At 34.4% G+C, this 23959-nt stretch overlaps 1 protein-coding gene across 7 annotated transcripts; it reads right to left on the bottom strand.

The window, feature by feature from the left end:
* Positions 1-4016: 4016 nt before the first annotated feature.
* On the bottom strand, positions 4017-20913 carry LOC101212787. Of its 7 annotated transcripts, none has more exons than XM_031885517.1 (12): positions 20704-20912; positions 19512-19576; positions 18930-19107; positions 17638-17896; positions 16940-16973; positions 14202-14854; positions 14052-14100; positions 13549-13674; positions 7085-7189; positions 6743-6834; positions 6518-6671; positions 4017-4484 (listed from the first exon to the last, which is right to left on the bottom strand). In XM_031885517.1, the coding sequence occupies exons 4-12, from the start codon at positions 17886-17888 to the stop codon at positions 4221-4223; spliced, it is 1728 nt and encodes a 575-aa protein (XP_031741377.1). In that variant the 5' UTR covers positions 17889-17896; positions 18930-19107; positions 19512-19576; positions 20704-20912; the 3' UTR covers positions 4017-4220. The 7 variants fall into 7 exon arrangements, with proteins under 7 accessions (XP_031741377.1, XP_031741376.1, XP_011655238.1 ...); XM_031885516.1 differs by having other exon boundaries at positions 19492-19576; XM_011656936.2 differs by lacking the exon at positions 19512-19576 and adding an exon at positions 16546-16631 and having other exon boundaries at positions 17622-17896; positions 20704-20909.
* Between the last annotated feature and the right edge of the window lie 3046 nt (positions 20914-23959).

Here is a 23959-nt window from a genome sequence, read left to right on the forward strand (position 1 = left end):
TTCTTTTTCATTTGTATAAACATGTGAAGAAGACAAAGGAAAAGGCAAGGACATCTTATAGAACCCTCCACTAACAAAACTATCATTTTATTCCACAAAAACAAATAGTCCATATCAACTCAAAGCACATACCAAAACTTAGACAAATGGTAATGGAAAAAGGGCAAAAGGAATTAAATAAAGAAAGAAAAGAGATGATCATATAAAAGTTAAACCACATCTCTTCTTCTTTGTCACCCACTTTCTTCTTCTTCTTCTTCATTGGGGCGGTTCTCATTGGTCAGTTGCCCCCACGTGTACTCATTTTATTGGCACTCATAATGGACTTTGGGACCCTATGTGTCCCCTCTCAGTTCTCTTTTCTTTCTTTATTTATTTTAAGAAAAAATAATTGTACTTAATATATATATGTGTGTGTGTGAATTTCATGATGAGCTGAGTGAAATCAATTCTGAAATGAGTGAATTTATATCTTCTTAGATGGCCATATATTTCTCTGTTAATCCAGTGGTTACAATGACATATATATTATTGTAATTACATGTTGCTGTCAATGGTATAACAATTATTTTTTGTGCCGTTAAAAGTATTTGCTTTGCTTAATTTCCAATTCAATATTTGACTTCTAAAACTTGCTTAACTCACAATGTCATCATTTGCTTTTTAATTTTTAGGATTCAAATAATTGAATTGCATACGTATAATTAAGTCCGTTCACAAACGATGCCCTTTTAAAAATAGTAAATTTGACAAAATATTTATAGTATATAACAAATTTTTCAAACTCTATCAATCATATTTTAATTTTGTCTCATTTTTTTAATTAAAAAAAAAAGTGCATTTTGATAATCTTCATCTCTACGCGGTTTTAAGCTTTTGCTTTTGTGTACTTTGAATTCAATTACTCTTTCCCCCACAAAACAACAATTCAAACTTTATCATTGGTTTACATTTCCACTCAAAACAAATAATTTATGAATACTTCAATTGGTCAAACATGGAATCCCAAACTAACATTCAAATGTTTACATTCTTTCATCCCTGCATATTGTTATTTTTATAAAAAAAACCTGGATTTTATTATGATTAAAAGTCTTGAGTTTTAAATTATTATGATGATATGTTTTAATTTGTATTGTGATATATTTTTAGAGAAATAAATCAACCTCTTACTCTAAACTTAGTAACGTACATTCTTTTTTATCTCAACATTTATATTAAAAGTATTTGGATTTTATTTTATGTTATGCTTTGTTTGATGAATGATTGAGAAATACATATATGTGTTTGTTACGAATTATAAAATCTGTCTTGCATGAAACTAATATGGGAAAGCTGAATATTTTTCTACATTTTGTGAAGTTTGAGTATTGGTTTGTTTTGTAGAGATTCTTACCTTTTCTTTTAACTATATAAATAAACTAAAAATTGAACAAATAAATGTAAAAACTCAAATCTAATTTAGAATAAAAATTGATTCCACCTAGAAGTAAAAGTTTTAAAAGTGAAGTATTAATATTATTTCATGAATTGAAATAATAGTTAATGAAGAAAAGTGGTAATAATATATAGTGTTGAGCACTTCAAAAGTTGAATGATGAGAGTTGAAAATAAAAAAAGAAAATTAATTGATGATAATAATAATAGTAATAAAATAGTGCAATTGAAAATTAGAAAAAGAAACCCTATATATGGGTAGCCACAAAATTGAAAAACATTTCTTCTACAATGTTCTTGAAGATTGTAAAGTTCTATCATTTTCTTTTCTTTCTTTTTTAGGTGTAAAGGGAGAGATTATCCATTTTGACAATCAATTGCAATCTTTTTTCCATTATCAAGTGATAAAATAACTTAGAATGAATCACTTAATCCAATCTCTACACGTATTAATTAAACTTTAGTCTTTCTTTTAATCAATTGGATTTGTCGGCAGCCTCACTTTGTTTTAATGCTAATTTTTTGTATTAATATAGATTGTAATATGTAAATTAAATGTTTATATATAGCCAATTATTACAATGCTACTCTAATTTATGATGTCATCTCTACAAATATATTGTTATTAGACGGAAAAAAAATTCTAATTAATAAAACTCCATTGCTAAGAATCTTGCTTGTTTAGTAAGAAATCTAAAATTTTGTCTATGAATTATAAAATATAATATGTTTTGAAGTATTGTTTATAAAAGGATAAAAATAAGTAAATTAACCACAACTTAGCTCAATTAGCTCAATTAGCACATGCTATGTACTTGAAGACAAGATATTTCGATTCAAATCTTCTCACTACATTTTGTAATAGATATTTATAAAAGTATTGATAGAAGTAAATTAGTAGAGCTTTTATGTGTGTTTTACTGAACATCTCATAAGACGAAATGACAAGAAAGTGGTATGCAATTGAAGCTATAATAAAATAATCAAGAAGATGGAATTGAAAGCTAAATATTTGGACTAACAAAAAAAGCAGGCTTAGTAATCAGATTCTTTGTAAGATTTTGAAAAGGAAAATGGACCTCCTCATGATTTAAACCTCTCATGACTATGTTATTACTTATTATATACTTTTGCAATTTTCATAATCTCTTGTGGTTCATTCATGTGTCTTCCAAGTTCAACAAAACACATTCTTTTAACAAAAATCACATTTTTAAATCAATTCTTTTTCCCTTTTTTTTTTTTAATGGAGAAGAATTTGAGAGAGGTTGGAATTTTGGGAAGTCTGTAGATCCCTTGAAAAGCCACAAGTTGGGGTAGACATTTGTTGGAATTAGGGTGGATCATGAATACAATGGATACTACTTCATGTCATATTTTGTGGATGGTTTACCAATGAATTATTTCTAATACCATTGTTAATAATAAAGTGTTGCTTTTATTTATAAGATCCTCAACCTTACATTTATTACATCAATTCTTTTCAATGTAATTTTTGTTGAATAGAAACCTTCTTGACCATTAGATCATTAGATTATAGTTTTGATAACATAAATAAAGTAGTAGGTACAGAACAGGAGAGAGATAAATTTTACTTATGGGAAATTCAAATTTAGTATTATCCTCCATGTGTAACAAGCTTTTTCTTCTTCCATGTGCAACATTTGTAACACTTGAATAACATCTTTAATTTTCCAGATACATCAATAAAGATTTACCCAAAAAAGAACAATAAAGCAATAATTTAGGCCCATTTGATTTTGGTTTTTAGAAATTAGGCCTACTATCAGTTTCACTCAAATTCAATGACTTGTAAGTAAAAGGATGAAACACTGAACAAATTTCAAAAACAAAATTAAGTTTTTAAAAATGGAAGACCTCATTTAATAATCATTTGAAATTTTACTTTTGATATTTTAAAAAGTAAGCCTACAAAGTCCAGGTCGGTTTTCAAGTTTTATAGGATATGTTTTAGGAGGTTTAAATTAAGGCAAATCTTAAAAACAAAAAAAAAAAGATGTAATTTTCAAAAACTTTTTTATGAAAAAACGAAATACATTTGGTGAATGAAGTCTAGGTTCCATGAGACTTAAAATTAGCCAAAAATGTAGACATCAAATGAAAAAAAAAAAAAAAAAAAGAGATGAAGTAGGAGAACTAAAAAATAAGTTTGAATTTGATGACCATTTTGCTTTTTTGTTTTTAAAATTTAAACCTATAAACACCACCTCTACCTCCAAACACTTCTTTCACCTCGAAGCCAAATTTTGCAAACTACCTTTTAAAAGTTAATTTTTGTTTTTAAAATCTAACTAGTTGTACTTGAAAGTAACAAATTATTGCAAGGAACGAAGAGGAAATAGGCATAAATCTAAAAACAAAAACTAAAACTAAATGACTAAAAATAGATCCATAATTGTCAACTTTTTGTAAACAAATTTTCTACTCAAGTCTAAAGGATTAGAGTGAATTTGTCCCACCATAAAATTGAAACTCTAAGAGATCAAAAATCAAAGTCTAAAGGATTAGGAATCTTTTATTTATGTTTAGCCGTTATTTAAAGTCGATGCAAGAGAAGATGAACAAAAATTTCATAATACAAGCTCAAGACAATTAAAAACGTTTGATTTGAATACAAACGTTTTATGTATACAAAAAAATATATATATAATTCTAATGAACAAGCTTGGACAGATAGAAATTATTCAAAACTTAAATGGCAATGGATTGTCTATACAAATTGTAAGGAAACGGTAAAAGTATTGAGAAACTAATAATGGCAATCAGAGTTCCAACTTAACTTGTGTGGTTTGGGAACTGCTGTATTCTGCAACCTTTATTGAAGTATTTTCTAGCAAAAGAGCTCCGCCATTATAACCATCCATCAATAGCTTCCCTATTTTTGATTTCCATTCGGAGATGTCCTCATTATTCCGGTCATGAACAACTCTGCCACGGTAGTTCAGCATTGTACCCAAGCCACTATTCGGCATCCACCCATAGCTCGATAAAACCCCTGCCTCGCCTTCAGTCAAATCTTCCCCAACCTTGCAAAGAGAAATGACAAAAGTGAAGGAAAGTCATCGCTAGTGGATCTAATAAAAAACCTCAATGTATTATTTCGAACTGCAATGACTAACCAGAAAATCACAAATAGAGAATGGATTCCTAATAACATCCCTATGAGAAATGCATATTTTAACACAGTATTCTTCCCCTTCAATACGAAGGAGGATTGGGGCTTATGGCTTGTCACCGAAAAAAAATAATAATATATAATACACTCAGGAGGAAGGCGCTTCTGTGAAAGAATGTGATTTCAAGTATTTACTTTGAGAATCCCAAGTTGGAAAATTCTACCCCAAGGCAAGATCCAAATGTAGACTGGTTTGACATGGCAAGAAATTGTGACTTTTTCCGTTCTCTGGACTTCAAAGCTAATCAAGGGAAAATATACTTTGTTGCTATATGTTCCTTCTCGAGCAGACCTAATGAGAATCTACTTTTTTCCCTTTTTTTAACCAAACAATGAAAACTGGCATTTACTCTATCGCCCATTACAATTGGTGTCCAACTAAATGCTTGTGAATTTGTCTACGATAAATTGTCCCTTCAAAAACCAGCTCTCATAATTTTGTCTACGAATTTGATATAAATATATAAAAAGAAACTATCAAAAAACGCCAATGCATGGTTGAACAAAACTACTCTTTCATCACTCTTCTTCCACGACGGTTCCCTTTTCGCTGACATAAATACCATCAAGAAACTTCCTGATATCTCTGTTCTTCACATGGCATTTGTGGTTAATCAAGGCAGTAGATTGAGATACAAGCTCAATATCGTTACCATCCAAGACTAACTCATCCTTGACTTTCTAAGATCGAACAATAGATACTCCATCAAGCATATCTACTTTTCGCACCTTCTTCTCGCCAAGAAAATTTCGGATCTCGATGGATTTGTTGGAGTTGATGATGCTAGCATTGATGGGAAAATGAGAATCTACTTTGTTGCATCTTTATTTTGAAAAACCCCCTTCCACCAAAATAGGGGAAAAAAAATAGGTGAGCCAGAGCACCAAGTTGAACGATCGGGCCAATTTCAATTGTAAACACTATTAAAGTTTTACTATTGATGTTTGCACATGTATTGAGTAACTTCATCTTCTTCTGTTTCTCTGTCTTTCAGATTTATCGTGCAACTTCGTCTTCCCATCTTTCTCTACTTTTCACATTTACCGAGGAACTATGTCTTCCCCTCTTTCTCTACTTTGTAGATTTATCAAGCAACTTCATCTTACAACGCTGCAGCGTCTAAGCCCCAAACACAAACTTCCCAACTCCAACATATGATGTTGACCAACACTTGTAGGTTTATATCAATCTTAGGAACCAAAAACACTTCAACAATCAACTCAGTTTCTGCACAACTCACTATTGATTTTGTGCACTTCCCCTTCACTTCTAGATACTCATCATTCTCTATCTTCATCCTTGACTTGAGTACTTGTCAATCTCTTAAGACGACTTAGCCACCTGTCATGCGATTGGTACACCCACTGTCAACCAACCAAATGTCATACGGAGTGACCGATAAGTAACAAGCACCCACAAATAAATAATCTTCTTGTTGTCATGCAACATGTGCTCCACAGTCCACATTGTCGCCATGTTTCCTTCAATGTGCATCATTAAATGACACCTACACTTCACATTTGTCTTCTCCTAATTCTATTTCACTCAATTCTCATAGATGCATCACTCAATTTCTTTCTGGGATATTATCTCACTAATTCTCACGTCCCCCAAAAATTTAGGGCTCTCATACTATTGAATTTTTACTATGATATATAGCAGCAGTAAACAAAAGAAGGAAGAAAAACAATTGAACAAATTTTTTAGTCTTCTCGAAATTTTCCTATTCTCATGATTTAAACCCAAACAGAAACCTTATTCTGATACCTTGGCTTTGGTGGCTTATTTATATTGTTTCGCTCCTCAATGATTGTTTTTTCCTCTGAAGTAATAATAATAAGAATATAGATGAGAAAATGAAGTACGATTACTAAAATTGTTACCAATAATGGTGTGTTCTCAAGTAATGAAATTCTGCTGCAACTCGTAAGCTTCATGGAAATCACCAACCGCTTTATCTGCCAATTGATGGGTAACGAATCCACAAGCTCAAAAAAATATGTTGCATAGCCATACTCAGGACGTTCCATCACTATTCTGCACTCAAATGCAGCACAATCAATATCTCAGTAATCAGTTCACAAAAATGCAAATGATACTAAATGCACCTTTTATGTCTCTCAAATACAAATATAAAAGACTGGAGATCCCGGCACCACCCCCATTCGACGGGCCAGTTTCGGAACTGAAGATATCTTGTCTATAAAAGAAGAGCAAACAACAAATGAAAATCATCAGATAGGAATAAACTGGAAAGTAAGTTTAAACAGAGGTTGAAAGAGAATAAAAGATCCTTTTTGCACATAGAAGAGACCAAAAGTTCGAGATAATAAGAAAATTCATCATCTGCAACGATGAACTAAATAGATGTTAATAGAAAAAAAAAATGATTCCAATGCAAAATAATTCAAAACCGTCAAGGCATCAAACAGGAAAAAAAAGCTTGTTACCTGCTCGATAAGTGAAACTAGACAAGCTAAACAATAGCTTACTCTTGAACTTTTCATGCATCTTATAGAAGGAAACTTCATAAAGGAATGGCGTTGAGAAAAAAGCTGTAGCACATGGTGAAACAATTACTTTAGGGCATAGATAGAGTACTAGGACAAACTGACATAAAAAAATCCCAACCATCAATCAAAAAGCAAAGTAGTGCTAAATGCTAGAAACCAAACAAAATTATCAAATAAAATGTTTGAGTTCTCTTCTTGGATAACAAACAAATATCATTGACATTGAGAAATCAACATATGAACAAAAGCAAAAAAAAAAAACATAGTTATGTTAGTTGATAATTTCAAGAAACGTAGTTAGAAAAAACTTAATAAGGATGAGAATAAATATAAGGAAGGTAGTATTGTCCCAAATTTCCACAACTCCTCTAAAACCTTCAAAATTCCATTCTGCCCACACACATCAGCACAAGGTTAAGGAATAAAACAAACCAAAGATGTGTGAGCACCAAACATGCAATCCTCCGATGGCACGTGGTGCAGGTTGGTTAATCTTGGATTCTGTCCCTCGTATAATTGTATAACCGGTGACATGGTCATCAAACTTCAAACCATAGACGATCCAAAGTAAGAATCATAATGGAATGAAAAGAAGAAAAAAAGTTCCTCCTGGTACAACAATTTCTCTTTTTTGGTAAGAAACAGAGCTTTCATTTAGAATGAATCCAATCTAAAAGGAAAGATACCAAAATGGTTGCGCATAAAGACACATATTTATGTGCCCCCAACCTCATCCCACAAACCACAATAAATCTCAGACTCCGTCCAAATGCCTCTCGTTCTCTCTAAAAATTATACAATTTATCTTGAGCCACAACTCCCACAAGAAAGTAAAATAACCAGCCTGCCACAAGACTTTTCCCTTTATCCAGAAATCAGAGTTCATCCATGTCCTCAATTGTAAAGTTCATTACATACGTGGGAACCAAAGAAACTAAAACAGCTCCACAGAGAGAAAGAAAACAAACACCCCGAAAATGATGATCAATATCCCAACTTGATGTTTGCAAAGGAAACACCACCCCACGGAATGTTACTAGTTCCTACTAAAAACATTGTAGCCAAAAATCACGAGGCAATTACATCCAAAAACCTTAACTCAAGTTCTTTCAAGAATTTAACCATTTTCCTTGAAAAGATGCTCAAGGTAATCTCACACTGGCGAAATATCCACTGGGTAACAACATGAATTCATCAAAAGCTATAGCCACCTTCTTTGGATTACTTCGTTTCCTACACAAAAAAAACCTTTGGATTACTTTGAGTATTGGGATTCAACTACATACCAACTAGGCGTTAGATGACCTACAATCCATACCACCCAACTACAATAACGACATCGCTGGTGTGATGGAACCATAGTAACCGTCCTTCACTTTGATGACAGCCTCCATAAAATCCATCTTTGTGTTGCTAACCATTCTCTGAGCAAAAGTTGCAAAACCAGCACATGTATCACATATATGATTATTGCTCAAATGTTTAATATTCCAATTATCAAGAAGAAAATTCCTAACTCTAATCAAGTCATGGTAAGGAATCTGCGACATCTTCCAATGAACACTAGCATTTCTCCTTCCAAAGTTCAAAATAGCAACTCCTTTACAAGTGACACAAGCATTCTTAATGCACAACAAAATCACCATATCTTCACCCTCAATAAAGGGTCTGGGAGTACTAGAAAAGCTTCCTTGTAAACTTCTTGAGCAAGGACTAGGATCTCACCACCCTCTATTTACAATTAGAAGTACAGGGATCTTTATGTTTCCCTTCCTACCATTATTTGACAGCCTGAGTTACTCCAAGAAATAACCACTCAAGTAAAAATAAGTTCATTACCGCTAGTAAATCATAAGAAATTTTTATCTTTTTTCTGAAAATGAGACAAGCTTCTTTATTATTAATAAACTCAAAGTACAAGAGAGCTATACAATGAGAATAATAGGGAAGCCAAGAAATAGGATTGAAAGAGATGATCAGTAGGTGCACCCGAACATCTCAACTAGGTTGACACCCCCATAGCACCCTCATCATATCCAAAATACAAAGAACAAGAACAATACTAAGGTCATGAAAAGACTAAAGTAACAACCAAAATAACAACAGAAGCTACCTACAGTAGACAAAAGCAAGGCTGAAAAGTAAAAACATAACAGCAGAAATACATATTAAAGCCCATCCAAACTACAGAAGCACTAATTCTGAACTGGCAATCGGGGGAAACTACATTGAATCTCATCAAATGAGGGTGGTCCAATTGAGGCAGATGTCCTGTATGGAGTAATCTTTGAATTTTGCATTTAAAGAACACCAAGCTGCTGCGTTTTTTTTAGAAATCTCTACAATGTCAACCTAATCCCTTTTTTATCATGGAAGATGTGATGGTTACGTTCAACCAAATCTCAGCTAGAAGCACTTTTATCAAATTAACCCAAATTAGAAAAGGTTTTTTTTGGTAAATAAGGCCCCCTCAATAATTGGAGCACATTTGTGCTAAACGAACCATCAAAAACCCAAACGGATTTGAGGATAGAAAATGTCGCCCAATTTATACCGGCCTTCATAGAACCCCAATATTACCCTTTCAATGTCACGAAAAGACTTCGTTATCACCCCTTACTCATCCACCAATTCTGTGATTAGGTTTTTCCTCTCCTTTGCCTTGAGGAATCTGTGAAAAAAGTCAGTATTTTCATCTCATACAGCAAGCCAATTTAGTTTACTTTTCTGTATAAAGTTTCTTTATTCGGTTCTGTAAATACAAAGCAATTCTGTTTGTATGGCTGATTTGTGAGCCAATTCCACTTCATTCAGACCAACACCACTGATTTCTAACTCTCTCAAAAGCCTTTCCTCTTTCTGCTTTATATCAATCAAATGAGTAGCATGCCAATTTTTAACAGCAAGTTCCACTTTACGAAGCTGCTTATGAAGAATGAAACCACCCCCACCCAATGACCTTGTTGCACTCTTTTATCAACAACCAACTGTTGCAAAATCTGAATGGGGATGGCCCCCATAATATTGCACCTGCCTCTAATAATAAAGGAAAGTGAACAGAGAAGATTCTTGCTTTACGGGTCACTCTTGAGTTTTCAAATTCATCATCCCATTTACTGTTAATAAAAAATCTGTCCAACAAAGATCTTGCACCAGTGCCACCCTCTCTTGACCAAGTAAATTTGCCATTTTGAAGGGTAATTTCCATTAGATTGGCAGAATCTATAAAGACATTAAACTGTCTCATTCTCTTATGCTTCTGCCAACTGGAAACCTCTCATAGACCCATCTAGTGGTGTTAAAATCTCCTCCCAAACACCAAGCCTCTTCTCTGCAATCAATATTTAATAATTCTGGCCAAACAAGTTTCCTCTCTCTATAACCACACGGATCATAAACATTGGTAACCCAACAACACCTTTTGCACAAAGTTACACGTTTTATTGAGAGGGAATAACGTCGTCTTATGGTTTCCACCACTGTGATTTTACTTTTATCCCATAAAGTAAGAATGCCTCCGGATGCGCCATAAGATTCCACTGCTTCCCATCCTATATCCATAGAACTCCAAATTGTTTTAATGAAATTTACTTCCAGAATTTCCATTTTTTATTCTTGGATTAGTACCATGTCCGGGTGATGAATTTTTTAAAAAACTTCTTAAGAGCGGAACATTTATTTGGATCTTTCAGGCCTCTTGTGTTCCAAGAGATAACCTTCATGGGTGAAATTTTTGAGCATATGAATTACACAGACTTCTTAAACCAATATCACTTCACAGTTTTTAATAATTGGCAACAATTCCTTTGGAATTTCTGCTAATTTGATTGGGGAGGAGCAAGGAAAATTACTAAAAACACCATCTTCCACTTATTTGATTGGGGAGGAGCAAGGAAAATTACTAAAAACACCATCTTCCACTTCGAAAAGGGAAATTAGATCCACTGCTTCAATTTCAACATTTGCATTATCATCTTGAATGTAAGTTAAACCCAGAGAGTCTTCACTGCTGACACTATAAGGGGAGATAATTTCAGTATTTGATAGCTTCTGCACTGACTCAACAGAATGGCATGGAGAACCTTGTAATAAAGTGACTTTAGTGTTAGGGTCAGTGACGCTTGAGTAATTAAAACGAGCAGAAGCGGGGCGGGGAGAGAGACCTGATATTATCTGAAACTGATTGTATTTTGGAGGTACAAATTTCCAAGAAATCTGGATTTTCATGAGATAAGGAGGCCTTACTTGGCAGATTCTTTTTAAAATCTTTTTTCCAGATCTTTGAAGGAGCATGCTGCAATAGCTTCAGATTTTAGTAAAGTTGTCCAAGCATTATCAAATGAAGTGTGCTTTCTAATAAATTGTTTCAACGGTACAGTGAGCAGTTCAGGAGTTGGCTGCTGAATTGGATTGGCCGAGGACTTAAATAAAGAGGTTGGAGGCTCTTTAATACTCAAGGATGTAAGTGGGGAGCCTTTTTCAATGTTTCTCACACCTGGTGGGTCATTAACAGCCGTAAAAAGAGGATTTAATTTAAAATCAGTGGGCCCCATAGCTTTTTGGATACAGTTGTGCTGCAAGGGATTGGAGGAAGACAAAAACTGTTCAGTTACTCGCTCATTTGAAAAAAAAAGCCAGCTGTTCACCGATTTCTGTCTTCTTCTCTGGCAATGGCACCAGTGAACTGGCCGGAAAGTGCTTCAGGAGGCTGAACGGATTCCTAGCACTGGGGAGAACCGCGAAAGCTGACTTTGGTACATTGATATCTGGAGGAAAGGAGAAAATGTCAAGACCTTCGTCAATCATAACTTTCCTAACATGCAACCGGTCAATTGAATTACTGAAATTTTCTTGCAAACTAGGTGGTTGTGCTTGTATTGATTGGATATAAAAACTCAAAATCACCCTAGTGTGAAAAGATGGTACCCCTCTAAAGATCAGAGATTTCAATGGTAGAAGGAACGAAACCACAAATGTTCTTTTTGACCAAAATCCGAGCTTCACTGCAATTAGTAAGGTTTAATGTTTCCGAGGCTATGTCAATTATGCCTCCACAATGGTCACATATAGCTTCAAAGATACTTCTTTGCCAGAGATCTAAAGGAAGATCTTTTATTTTCATCCAGCCCCCAAAACCTTTAATCACAAGGGGCCTACTATGTCGAACTGAGACCCATTTTTCAAATTTGATCTGGAATTTGCCCCAAGCCTACCATTACTTTTCCTCTTCGATGAGATCCTTGGATGGAACACTTTGTCAAAACTAATGAGAGCATTATCGTCATAGAGGGGGTTTATAATGATTTTAGATTGGGAAAGCATCTCCAACTGTTTGCGAATCAATCTCCAATCATCGGAAGCAAACATTTTTTGTAATAATCCATAAACTATGAAAGTCAACCTTTACCACTTCACAATTCTTGATAAGCCACTGGTTGTGTTTAGGGAGAGAAGGCTGGACAGAAACTTGATGAGTTCTAAGTGGGGTGGTGCAAGGACAAAGTACCTTGTTTGGAGAGGTAGTGCTAGAAGAATAGACCATCTCTACATAGGAAGGTCTATTCACCGGAAACTATGGAGATGACTTCGGGAAATTATCTGAAAACCAGCTGGTGTAGTTGACCTTTTCTACAAATTTAATCAACATGTTGAAAGACCACCAACCTTACAAATATTCCCCTGAACTAACTCTAATCATGGAATGTCCTCCTGGCTAGTAGTCACAACATAGAATCCTGTCGGAATTTGCTTGAAACTTAAGAGACTTTTAGCCAGCCTCTATCAATGTCTGCGTGCTTTCTAAAGAAATGATCAGCTGGAAATTTGAGTAGTTCGACAATGGCTTCCTGGAGCCATCAGGTTTGGTTATCATATAGGGGAAGGATTCTATGGGCTTCCACGTCTTCAATGATGCAATAATCGTTTTCCATCCATATGCAATAATGAGACTGATTGATCTTGCAACTAAAAACCTCCATTCTAAGAGAGTTGGTGGTGGTCGGAGGGGGCTGGCTGCCGGGGAGGAGAGAGGAGAGAGGAGAGAGGGGAGAGAACCATGCATCATAAGAAATTTATATTAGTTAATTAAGTAATATAAACTCACCTTCATGACATTAGGAAACTTGTATTTTGTGGTCTAGAAAACCATAGTTTGATACATTTAAAACCCTAGAGGAGAAGCATTAATCATTATCCCACAGTTTTAATTTCCTAAGCGTGAAAAATATTGTAGGCGAAGGAAACTGAAAGCTTGTGGCTAGAAAAGCCTATAGCATATAGCCCATAAAGGAAAAACCTTAGGTCGAAACAAGATCATGAAAGACATACATGAGATTTTCCTTTATGAAAGATCAGTTTCTTGTTGGAAAAAATAAAAAATAGATAAACGTGTCAATGCTCACCCTCGATATCACATCGTCAAGCTCACTAAAGCTGTCTTCGCTAAAAGACTCATCTAGATCTTCATCACTTTCTGTCTCCCCATAAAGCTTGATTTCATCAACTAGTACACCTTTGTCAACTAGTATCTGCAAATAAAATAAGAATATATATTATTGAAAGTAGAGACAAAGAACACACAAATTTACGTGGAACCCTAGTACAAGGAAAAAAACCACGGTGTTGAAGATCTTATTATTTTCTAATAGTTCATAATGGTACAAGGGGGAAAATTTATAGGCAACACGAGCCTAATTAAAAGAATAAAAGATAGGGCAAAGTAAAACTTAACTACCCATGGGCTTTCATCGTGACCTAAGCCCACTATTTCTAACAAATATGATCCAAAACTTTTTTGAAAAGGATAAAAACTTTGATTAAGTATACGAAAAGAGACTAATGTTACATCACAATAGAATACAATCCAAATTTGCAAGCAAAATTTAATAACACATAATATTAATACCTGGAGAAGGCCAGGAGCATCTTCCTCCAGTGCTGTTTCAACTGAATTCCTGCAAATGAATACGCACGTACAAAGAGATTGAAAAACACAAGAAACACTTTTTCGGGGGGACAAAGAACCAACTTTCGATGTAAAATTCCAAGTACATACGTGACAGTTTTTTTCCGTTTGCGTCTTCGTTTAATGTTCATTAAACTAGCAGGTTCTGAAACAAGAATGCTGCATCCAGGGTCAGAAGGTTTTGGATGCTCATAATTCATAGGTGTAAAACCAAAATCCTTCTGTGAAGAGAAAAACTTCATTCGATCTTGCAATCGCATATTGTCTACCTTGTTTTCATAATGTTCATCGGGAATGGTTGCTTCACTCTTTATTGACACAGTGTCGCTGAAGACATTATTCATATCCTTACCATATATGTTGCTGTCATCCACATGATCATAGGGTTCATCCTTCACTTTCGTGTAACTCAATAAATTTGCTTTAGGAACATGATCAGTCAAAGGCCGTGAACCTAATTCTGTAGCAACCTTCTCTGTTGAGCAGATCTTATCTTCTTTCAGTTCCATATCATCGCATGATTCAGTTGACTTGTTCACACAACGATTGCCTGAGCAATATGATCCCGTAAGAGTTAGACAAGGTGAACAAACTTCTGAAGGAATGCAAGGACAAGGAGCATGACTTCCAGTTCTAGAATGCAACACATTTTCAATTTCCATCCTTTCTTCACTAGCAAACATGGATTTCTCTCTCTTCTTCAAGAAGCATTGTAGTTCTCCCGAACGCACACCAAAACCACCCTGCACAGTCCAACAATATATCAAATTACCAAAAACTCTAAACCACAAAAAAGAAAACCATGAAAAATTGTCACAAAACTTAATGTTTCAGTAATGAGAAAAAAAAACACAAAGGAGACATGAAAGGCCCCCAAATCAAACAAGCATAAACAAAATAAGAAAGGTCGTATAATCAATCACAAAAGTTTTTTTTTTTTTTTGGATAAATTAATCACAAAAGTTGGGGGTCATAACATGAAGCTTTTGACCAATTTGGTTGATAAAAGTAAGGATCCATAACAAAAACCTAAGCTTGTCTGATATTTACAAAACCTGCAAGTGAAGAATGGGCCAAAAGAAAATTTTAAGGCAAGCTTTTTAAGCATCTCTATAACAAAACTTGTGCAATATATTATGTTGGATATCTGTTTTTCTATTGCAACATGTTTATTTTGTGTATATTCATCGTTTATAAATGTAATACTTTTTCCTTATTTGGTAGTTGGTCTTTCTTCTAATATAAGAAAACCTTGTATTTGATTCATAATATATAAGAACAATATTACACTATTCCATTCTCTCCCCTCTCTCCTCTCTCCTCTCTCCTCCCTCCTCCTCCACCATCCTCCCCAGATTAGCCAGCCTCTTCTGCGAGCTCCTCAGCAAGGAAATTGTTAGCTGCAAAGTTAATCAATCACATTATTGTATTTGGAAAGAGAACAAAGACTTTATTATTGAAGATGTGGAAGCTAACAAATCCATATCAATCTCCGAAGCTCAACATTGATGGACTTTGCATACCATTTCCGATCTCCTCAATAATCTAGTAGACCGCTTCTTCAAGAAAGATGGTGAAATTGACCGAGGGCGGCTGAAGAACTTCAAGCTCCAAACTAACTCAGGTTGGATCCTTAGTTGCGACATTTGGCCTTATCCAGGAGATCACTCTACCAAAGTTAATAAGCAAGGCTGGTCTGCCTTCTGTAAAATGTTGAAAAAGTATGTAGATATAGAGATGGTTTTTAGATAATTCTACCAAAGCTCCCTCCCAACCTCCGGTGGAAAAACCAAGTTATGTTGATATGGTCAAGTCCAAACTTTCCAACCAAACAGTATCAAGGCCGGGAAAAATGGAACCCCGCCCGACTTTCAACCATAAAGATACTCATGTTTCAGTTCATCATCCCCTCCCAATTAAAAAACAATGGTTAATTAAAAACCATGAGATGGCTAAGCTTAATTTTGATAACCTCTAGATTATTTCGAAACTATTTGCTTCTGATGACAGGAGGACGATCGGCAAATTTCTGGAATCTAAATTCCAAGTCAATATTGTTAATAACCTCCTATATGATGACAATGCCCTTATCAGTCTTGATAAAGGTTCCCTTAGTGACCGCATCGATGCGGAAGTTAAATGGCAGGAATGGGGTAATTTCCACCTTAAATTTGAAAAATGGGACAGCTTGAAAAATAGTAGACCACTAATGTTGAAAGGTTATGGAGGTTGGCTTAAAAGTTAAGAACCTTCCCCTCGATTTATGGTGTAGAAATATTTTCGAGGCAATTGGAGATAATTTTGGAGGCCTCATAGAAATAGGCATAGAAACCCTGAATTTTACAAATTGTAGCGATGCTCATATTCAAGTCAAAAAGAACCAGTGTGGATTTGATCAAAATTTCATACCAAAAGAGGGGATATATCTTCTTACATTATGGAGACTTTGAATTTTTAGGTCCTCCATTCTCCATAAAATCCCCCAGTGTGCAAGATGTCTTCAAAAATTCTATTGACCAGCTGAGAATAAGAGAAGTATTGTTTGATAAGGGTTAAAATAGATAGTTTCTTCTTATGAAAGAACTTGACATTCCTCTATCAAAAAAAAATCTTCAACTTTGACCCATAAATTTCTGCTTGACAAAGAACCAACTAGCAACGCCTAATTTCACATCCCAATGTTCTACTGCTAAAAATTCCACTTTCATCTTGCTCACTATCATACAATAGAAACCAATTTGTCAAAGACCAGTCTTGTGTGAAATTTCACCCATGATATTAGAATTGCAAATTTTTTGCTACAAAATTACAGAAGACCAGTGAATTACCTCCCCATGTCGATTTGTCAAACCCAATGCCCGCCTACAATGGGAACAAGAAAATAACATCAGCAAAACTAGAAAGTCTAATCTTCCACAGAAAGGATATTCAGAAACCATCTAAATAAGTTTTATGATCAACTTCAACTTGATTTCATATTAATCCCTCAACTTCAGTGTTCTCAATTATATCTCTCAACTTTAAACATATAGCTAAATAACTACAAACACGTCGTATAAATATTCTATCTGGAAAAAATTAATAATAAAATCGTTTGTAGTCAACTAAATTAAAACATGAAATTGTTGGGGAAATTTTACTTCACTAGCTTTGTTTCTTTTCTTGTTAACAAAAAAAAACATATATATATATATATATATTTCACTAGCTTCATTAAAGACAATGTTTAATTAAATTTAGGTGGTTAACTATGTTGTTGTGGTTATATGAGTTACATTATTCATCCTAATTATTAAATTCTATTAAAGAAGTTAATGGTAAAGATTAATTTTGGTTGACTTGCTAAGTTGAAATAATTGAAAAATTAGGAACTATTATAGAAAGACTAAAACAGTATTTCAACCAAAAAAGAACCAGATGCAATCCCTGTCTAAGTATGGGGAAAAGAGTATAGGCCTAAAGACCAAGTCAATAGAAACAGATAACTACAGATAGAGAATATATGATCACCAAGAAAATGTGGAACCTTGATAGCAGCATCCTTAGTCGCTCTATCAATAAAACATGATCAAGATCTTCATCAAAGTCATCAAACATCTCATTTTTAACCTTAGTTACAGCCACACCAGCAGAACCAAAGTTATCTACACCATCTGCCAAGGTGCCTGGTAAGCTGCTTATGGATTCCACCCTTACCCAATCAAGAACCTCAGGTGGCATTGGATTCTCAAAAGTCAAGTTCTCTATATTTAATCGAGCCCCCTCACAGTTGTCCATAAGATGACCTACATAAAGTAAGGCCTATATCATGAACCGTGGATGAAATTAGAATATCTCAGGAACAACATAGAACACACTTACAAAAGTATCCATTTTTTCAACAATATTTTCATCAAAACAAAATCATCATAATAAACTTCCATTAACCAACAACAAAAATACAAGTTGTATTACAAAATGAAAGTGGTAGTTCTGTCCAAAAAAAACAAGTTTTCTATACATAATTGACAAACAAACATCATATATATCGTATACTATTCAACTCTAGCTCGTCCAAATCCAATCGACTATACTGTGAGTTTGCCTCGTCAACTGCAAGCAAAGAAGTAAACTCCATACATTATTAATACATTAAAAGAAATACTTGCAGTAGCGTAAGCTCACAATGCCTACACAAACTCAAATTGCTCCATTTGTGACTACATTGTACGGGTATACAATAAAATATTATGTGAACAAATCTAGTTTTTAACAAGGATATCTTGCAAGTGTAACTGAGCATTTCCATAAATCTAATGTTTATAGTTGTTGAATTCTCCCTGACTTTGCTGCTTTTTAACCACCACCAGGATGTAGTGAAAAAAAAAAAAACAAAAAATCAAAAGAACATAATGAACATTTTATATAAGTTCCACCACAATGAGACCCCCCAACATAACTTTCTATCAACATAATCAGCAAAGTCTAGTAATTATTTCTTTCATGATAGGAAGGGTGAATTCTCCCTGACTTTGCTGGCTATATTGACAGAAAGTTATTCTTTTTAACATGTGACACATGATTTCTATTATCAACTATCCTAATTTGACACAAAGAATCAGATAGTTATCACAAAATACATTTTTTCGCTTTTTTGTTTCTCTTTTGGGGGGAAATGAAAAGAAAATGAACTGTTTTTTCATACCACAAATTTGATATGTGGGAACGTATAAGTTCTAATACCATCATAATTCATTCCAAAGAAGCTTGCCAGAAGAGACTGCAGGTAAAAGATTCAATCAAAATGAGCGAAAGTGAAAGTCATCTAGCTAGTAGTACCTCATATTAATGGGAACGTTGAACATGTTCTCACTTTTACTAAGCTCATTGAGAATTTCCAACTTTCCTTTAACTATAGTGCTTTTGTCCTTTACAACCTTAAGGAGTTGAGATGACCCAAAGGTGAAAACGTCTTGGATCAAATTCCTCACAAGAGACCTCTTCTTTTGCTACTTTTCTGTAGTTATTAACCAAACTCTACACATCAATTTTCAGAAGTATTGTGCAAATAGACAAAAACTGTGAATTGAAAATTAGCAAAGAATGGAAGAATAGAATAATTACAAGAGGCAGAGGTTAAACATAAGTATAATTTCAAATCCACCCATTAATTTAACATTCTCACAAAGTTCTAAAAACGTATAAACAGACAAGTTATATTACACAGAAGCCTATAAATACTTATTCTTTCAACAAACAAAGAAATAGATAATGAATCAATTCAATACCACAACAACTCGCTAAGATGCAACCATGGGCAACAGTATTAACCAAAGATGGTGTATTAAGGTTGATCAGTTGCAGTAAAAAAAATTATGCCCTAAATAACCAATTACAACACCTGCTCATAATCAAAACAACCTCAGCATAATCCATAGATCAGGTTCAGCTCCTCTTTAAATTATAGTCACAATTTGGAAACAATTCTGCAAACACATGCATGAGGTTGTCATTTTTCACATACTGTCAGTTATACACAGGGCCATTTATTTCTTTTCCTTCCAAGTTTACAGTAAATGAAGAAATTCAACCATTTTTTTCATAAGAATATAACTTCATTCTTTCAACACAATCAAACTAAAAATCATTACAAAAGAAAATGCATAAATACAACCGGATATCTTCTATATAGGTTGTTCAACTATTGTTGCCCTTGAGTTCTATAAAAATAATTTATTCGTTAGCTACTTTTGGAACTATAGTTAATAAAAAAAGATAACTTTACATTCTCAACAACAAAATCCAATAACGATAATTTTGCAACCATAAAAATAACAATTTAAAATAGTATGGAAAGTACTTACTTTATCAACAACAATATTTATGTAAACTAAGCAAGGTTGAAGGGGTTTGATTAAATTGTGGGACCAAAATGCTTTAGAAAATATTAAAATGAGTTCTTTTTCGAATAATCCTGACCTAGTACTGCATATACAAGTCAGTAAAATTAACTTTTTCATGAAAACAACCTAACCAACAAGATTATACAACAAAAAATGAAATTAATATATGATACAAATGAAATAGAACCACAGCATGTAAAGTTGAGTAATCGTGGGAATACTTGAATTAAAAAGCCATTAAACAGAGACATCCAAATTCTCAATTGTTGCATCCTTCTTGGTACTTACTAAGTAATCTTAAAAAGGAAACAGTAAGTTTTGAAAAAAAAAAATGCGGTAGCTATTCTTACGAAAAAGCCATAGAAAATACAGTATGATTTACCTAGTCAATATAAACTCGAACAAATACCCTAACCTAAAGTTATGTGAACTAATCTTGTTGGTCCTTGTTCGAGATATTTCAAGCACCATATCCAACATCAAAACGAAGTGGGTAAAATCAAAGTGGGTCATGGTAACGAAAATAAAGGGGAGAAACTCGAAACTTCAACCACTGTAGCAGCATCCGATGACCTACGGGTGCTGTGCGGCGGTCGGCGGAACTGTGCGCGAGGGAAAGAGATAAACGGATGGAGAAGGGTCTGAAAGAGAGACAACCGATCGAGAGAGAGACGAACAAGAAATGAAAGAAGAAAAGATCAAGAACTCACCGGCAACGATCCTTCGCACGGCGCGTGGGGGACCGGGCGGACGTCCAAGACGACGGCAGCAGGTTACGCTGCGCTGGCGGGTGGTCGGCGAACGGTGGCAAGATATATCGAGAGAGGGATAGCTGGGAAAATGAATCGTTTTTGTCTAATATGTTATTTTTAAGAATTTTTTTAAGTATAACAAAACTTCAAAATATTTAGGTCCAATGCATCTGAAAATAAACAAAGTCAACTAGCCCACAAACGAGATATAATTGGTAATATTCATGAGATTGTGATATGAATATAACTTATGGAAGAACTTATGGTATGAGGGAATATGTGTTGGCGTTCGCACGAGGGTCACCGAAAGAATTGTATATGCTATTGTTAAATTCTACGAAGTGGCATTGAATATTCCAAATCCAGGTACAGTAATTAATGTTGAGTTAGAAGATTGTCAGTACTTTAAATATAAATTCACAGATTTAGACATGTACCTTTAGGGATTCTTGAATGGCATTCGTTTCGTTATTGTTGTTGATGGTATTTAACTACACGAGAAATACAAATGTATGTTGTCGATAGCAACTTGTATTCTTTTCAGTGTTTATGAATAAATTATTCTTCTGGAATTCATATATGACAGTTTGTTCTTCATGTTTCATCTTTGGATTTCCTCTCCATGACAAGTATGTCTTCCACAAAATTACTATCCACATGCCACTTAGGATCACAGGTAGATATCCATATCATGAACGATGAGTGTGTGATAACTTGTAGAAATACAAGTTACTATGGCATTTTAGGTAAATCAATAGAGTTAGAATGCGAGATAAGAGACCAAAACGCATAGCTTTGGTTGCAAATTTATAAAGTTAAGAGAATGCAACTTACATAAGTCATCATGCGTGTTTAATTATATTTTAAAGTGTTTTTAAACGTAGGATGATGAAAAGAAGAAATGGAGTGAATTGTAGAAAAACATGTTCAAGGACTTGGCGACGAGAAATTGCATGGTGATCCAAATCGTGAGGCATTCTGACAAAAATTCATAATGCACGGTGATTCATTAAAAGACAAAAGTAGTAGCTGGAGTTGATGTGACGTGAAAGAGTTACTTTATGCGTTGACAATTGCATAGGATAAGGATAGTTGTGCAAGAAGACATGATTATTTTGGTGCCCAAATATACTTATAAATATCTCCAACTTTACCATGTAAAGCTCTCTCTGGGGTGACCGATGGAAGGAAAGTTTTAGAACCCTTCCCTGTCTGTAGAAGTTACTCCACCTTTACCTCTTATCCGATCAACTTTTGACTGAGAGCTTAGAGAGAGAAGCTCACAAACCATTCCCCTAACTTGTAAAAGAGCCAAGGAATGCACAACCGTGCATTTTATAGCTCGACCACGTTCTTTAATTTCTATTTTTGTATCTTTTTAATTTATTGTTTTAATGTTGTTGTTATTCTCATGGTCGAGAGGCCTACATCAAACAATACAATTCATGTTTATTCATTATCATTCTCTCATCTCTTTACTATTCATCATATTGCTGAAGTATTATAAATAGTTTAAGTATGTGTTATATACTTGATAAGGGTTCTTTATTTGTAAGACTCATCATGTTTAGTCTGAGCTTAATCCTGTTGGAATTTTTTGTCCTAAAACTCGTAGTTTGTAAATCATATTCTGTTCAATAAAGTTGTTATTGAGAAATTAAATATTATAATCTTAAATCCAATAAATCAAGTTCCAAGGCTATTTTTAAATAAACTTGAACTTTATGTGTAAACATAAACGTGGATCAAGTTCGAGTATATAGCCTAAATAGTCTATAGTATATGAAATAAAGGTTGGGCGCCTTATTTAGAGAAACTATGGATGCGGCCCACTTTGTAGTGCAAACGAGGTGATCCTAATCGTTCATGTAGAGACATGAAAGTGGGGGCATCCTATGTAAAATGTTTACATAAGACTGAACCATGAATTAGTCATTTTTACGTTATAACACCGTTTACTGTTTAAAACTGACTATCTCAATTATTGATGACCTAGGTAACTTAGTCTTAATCCTGAGTTAACTATGAACTCCTGTTCACACGAGATTATCCTTAGATCTGCATAGGTGAGGGCAGCTCATCAGCGTTGGCCCAATAAGCCTCCCATTTCAGGGGTAAGATCGGGTGGATAGCTGGGAACATAGGGTACAAGATGGAATTCACTCCTACCCGCTTTAGGGTTAGTAGATAGGTTGCTCTCTTAAGCACTGAATCCAAGTCTTGAACAAGGGGCCCCACCCTCTCATTGGCCCGAGAGGGATTAAGTTTATAGGTTGAACCTTAAACCAATTGTTCAATAGTGGATTAGTGGGACTTAAGGAGCAAGATGTAATCTTGGGGGTAAAACGGTATTTTGACCCAGCCAAGGTTACGAGCAACCTGTGAAGGATTAACTTACTGATTATGGTTTTATCAAATGGACACAAATATATCTATAGTGAGGGGAGTGCAACTACGGGACTTTAGTGGAATGACCCGTTAGTTAACGAATGTTGATTAACTCGGTTTAAAAGAGTTTAGCTAGTTAATCTTGAATCGTTGGAGCCCATGATCTATAGGTCCATTAGGTTCCTCTGCTAGCTCATATGGATTAAACTTAGAACAGTGTGATGAAATAAGTCGAATTGTTCGAATTGGGAGAAGAAAGGGAAACCGACAAATATAGTGATATAGTCGTCGGTCTTCTAATTAGAAATAGAGCTTTATGTTTTACATACTATAAGTATGAATGCGGATTCATACTAAGAAGCTCGGAATTGGTCAAAAATAGTAAAAAGTCAAAATGTTGACTTTTGACTTTGAAAAGTCAAACTTTGACCGGCCTTATATTCAAATGTGATTTGAATTTTGGAAAAATGAATGCGGATTCATGCTCGGGAGGTTGGAATTAGTCAAGACGGACAAAATGGTAAAAAGTCAAAATATTGACTTTTGACTTAGAAAAGTCAAAGTTTGACTTTTGACTAGAAATATCTAATGACCATTTTACCCTTGGACTAAGTTAGTGGGAAAATCCAACATTTTGTTGGATAATCCCACTAACTCTTAGTGGGATATGTGGCTATATGAGATATAGACACCTAGCCCACTAAGTTCCACTAATTGTTAGTGGAATATTAGGTGTTGAGATTTGGCAAATGAATTGCATGCATTTTTGCATGTAATTAGGCTATAAATAGAGATGTTTTCAAATGTTGAAGGACTTTTGCCTCTT

The sequence above is a fragment of the Cucumis sativus genome, chromosome 5 (assembly GCF_000004075.3).
Source record: "Cucumis sativus cultivar 9930 chromosome 5, Cucumber_9930_V3, whole genome shotgun sequence".
Lineage (NCBI taxonomy): Eukaryota > Viridiplantae > Streptophyta > Magnoliopsida > Cucurbitales > Cucurbitaceae > Cucumis > Cucumis sativus.

Coding starts and splice junctions, on each gene's coding strand:
- LOC101212787 (XM_011656934.2), bottom strand. CDS start 17,888: ATGGACAACTGTGAGGGGGCTCGATTAAATATAGAGAACTTGACTTTT. Junction 14,855..16,939: donor TGACAAATCGACATGGGGAG/GTAATTCACTGG, acceptor TGGACTGTGCAG/GGTGGTTTTGGTGTGCGTTC. Junction 13,675..14,051: donor ATGCTCCTGGCCTTCTCCAG/GTATTAATATTA, acceptor TTTTATTTGCAG/ATACTAGTTGACAAAGGTGT.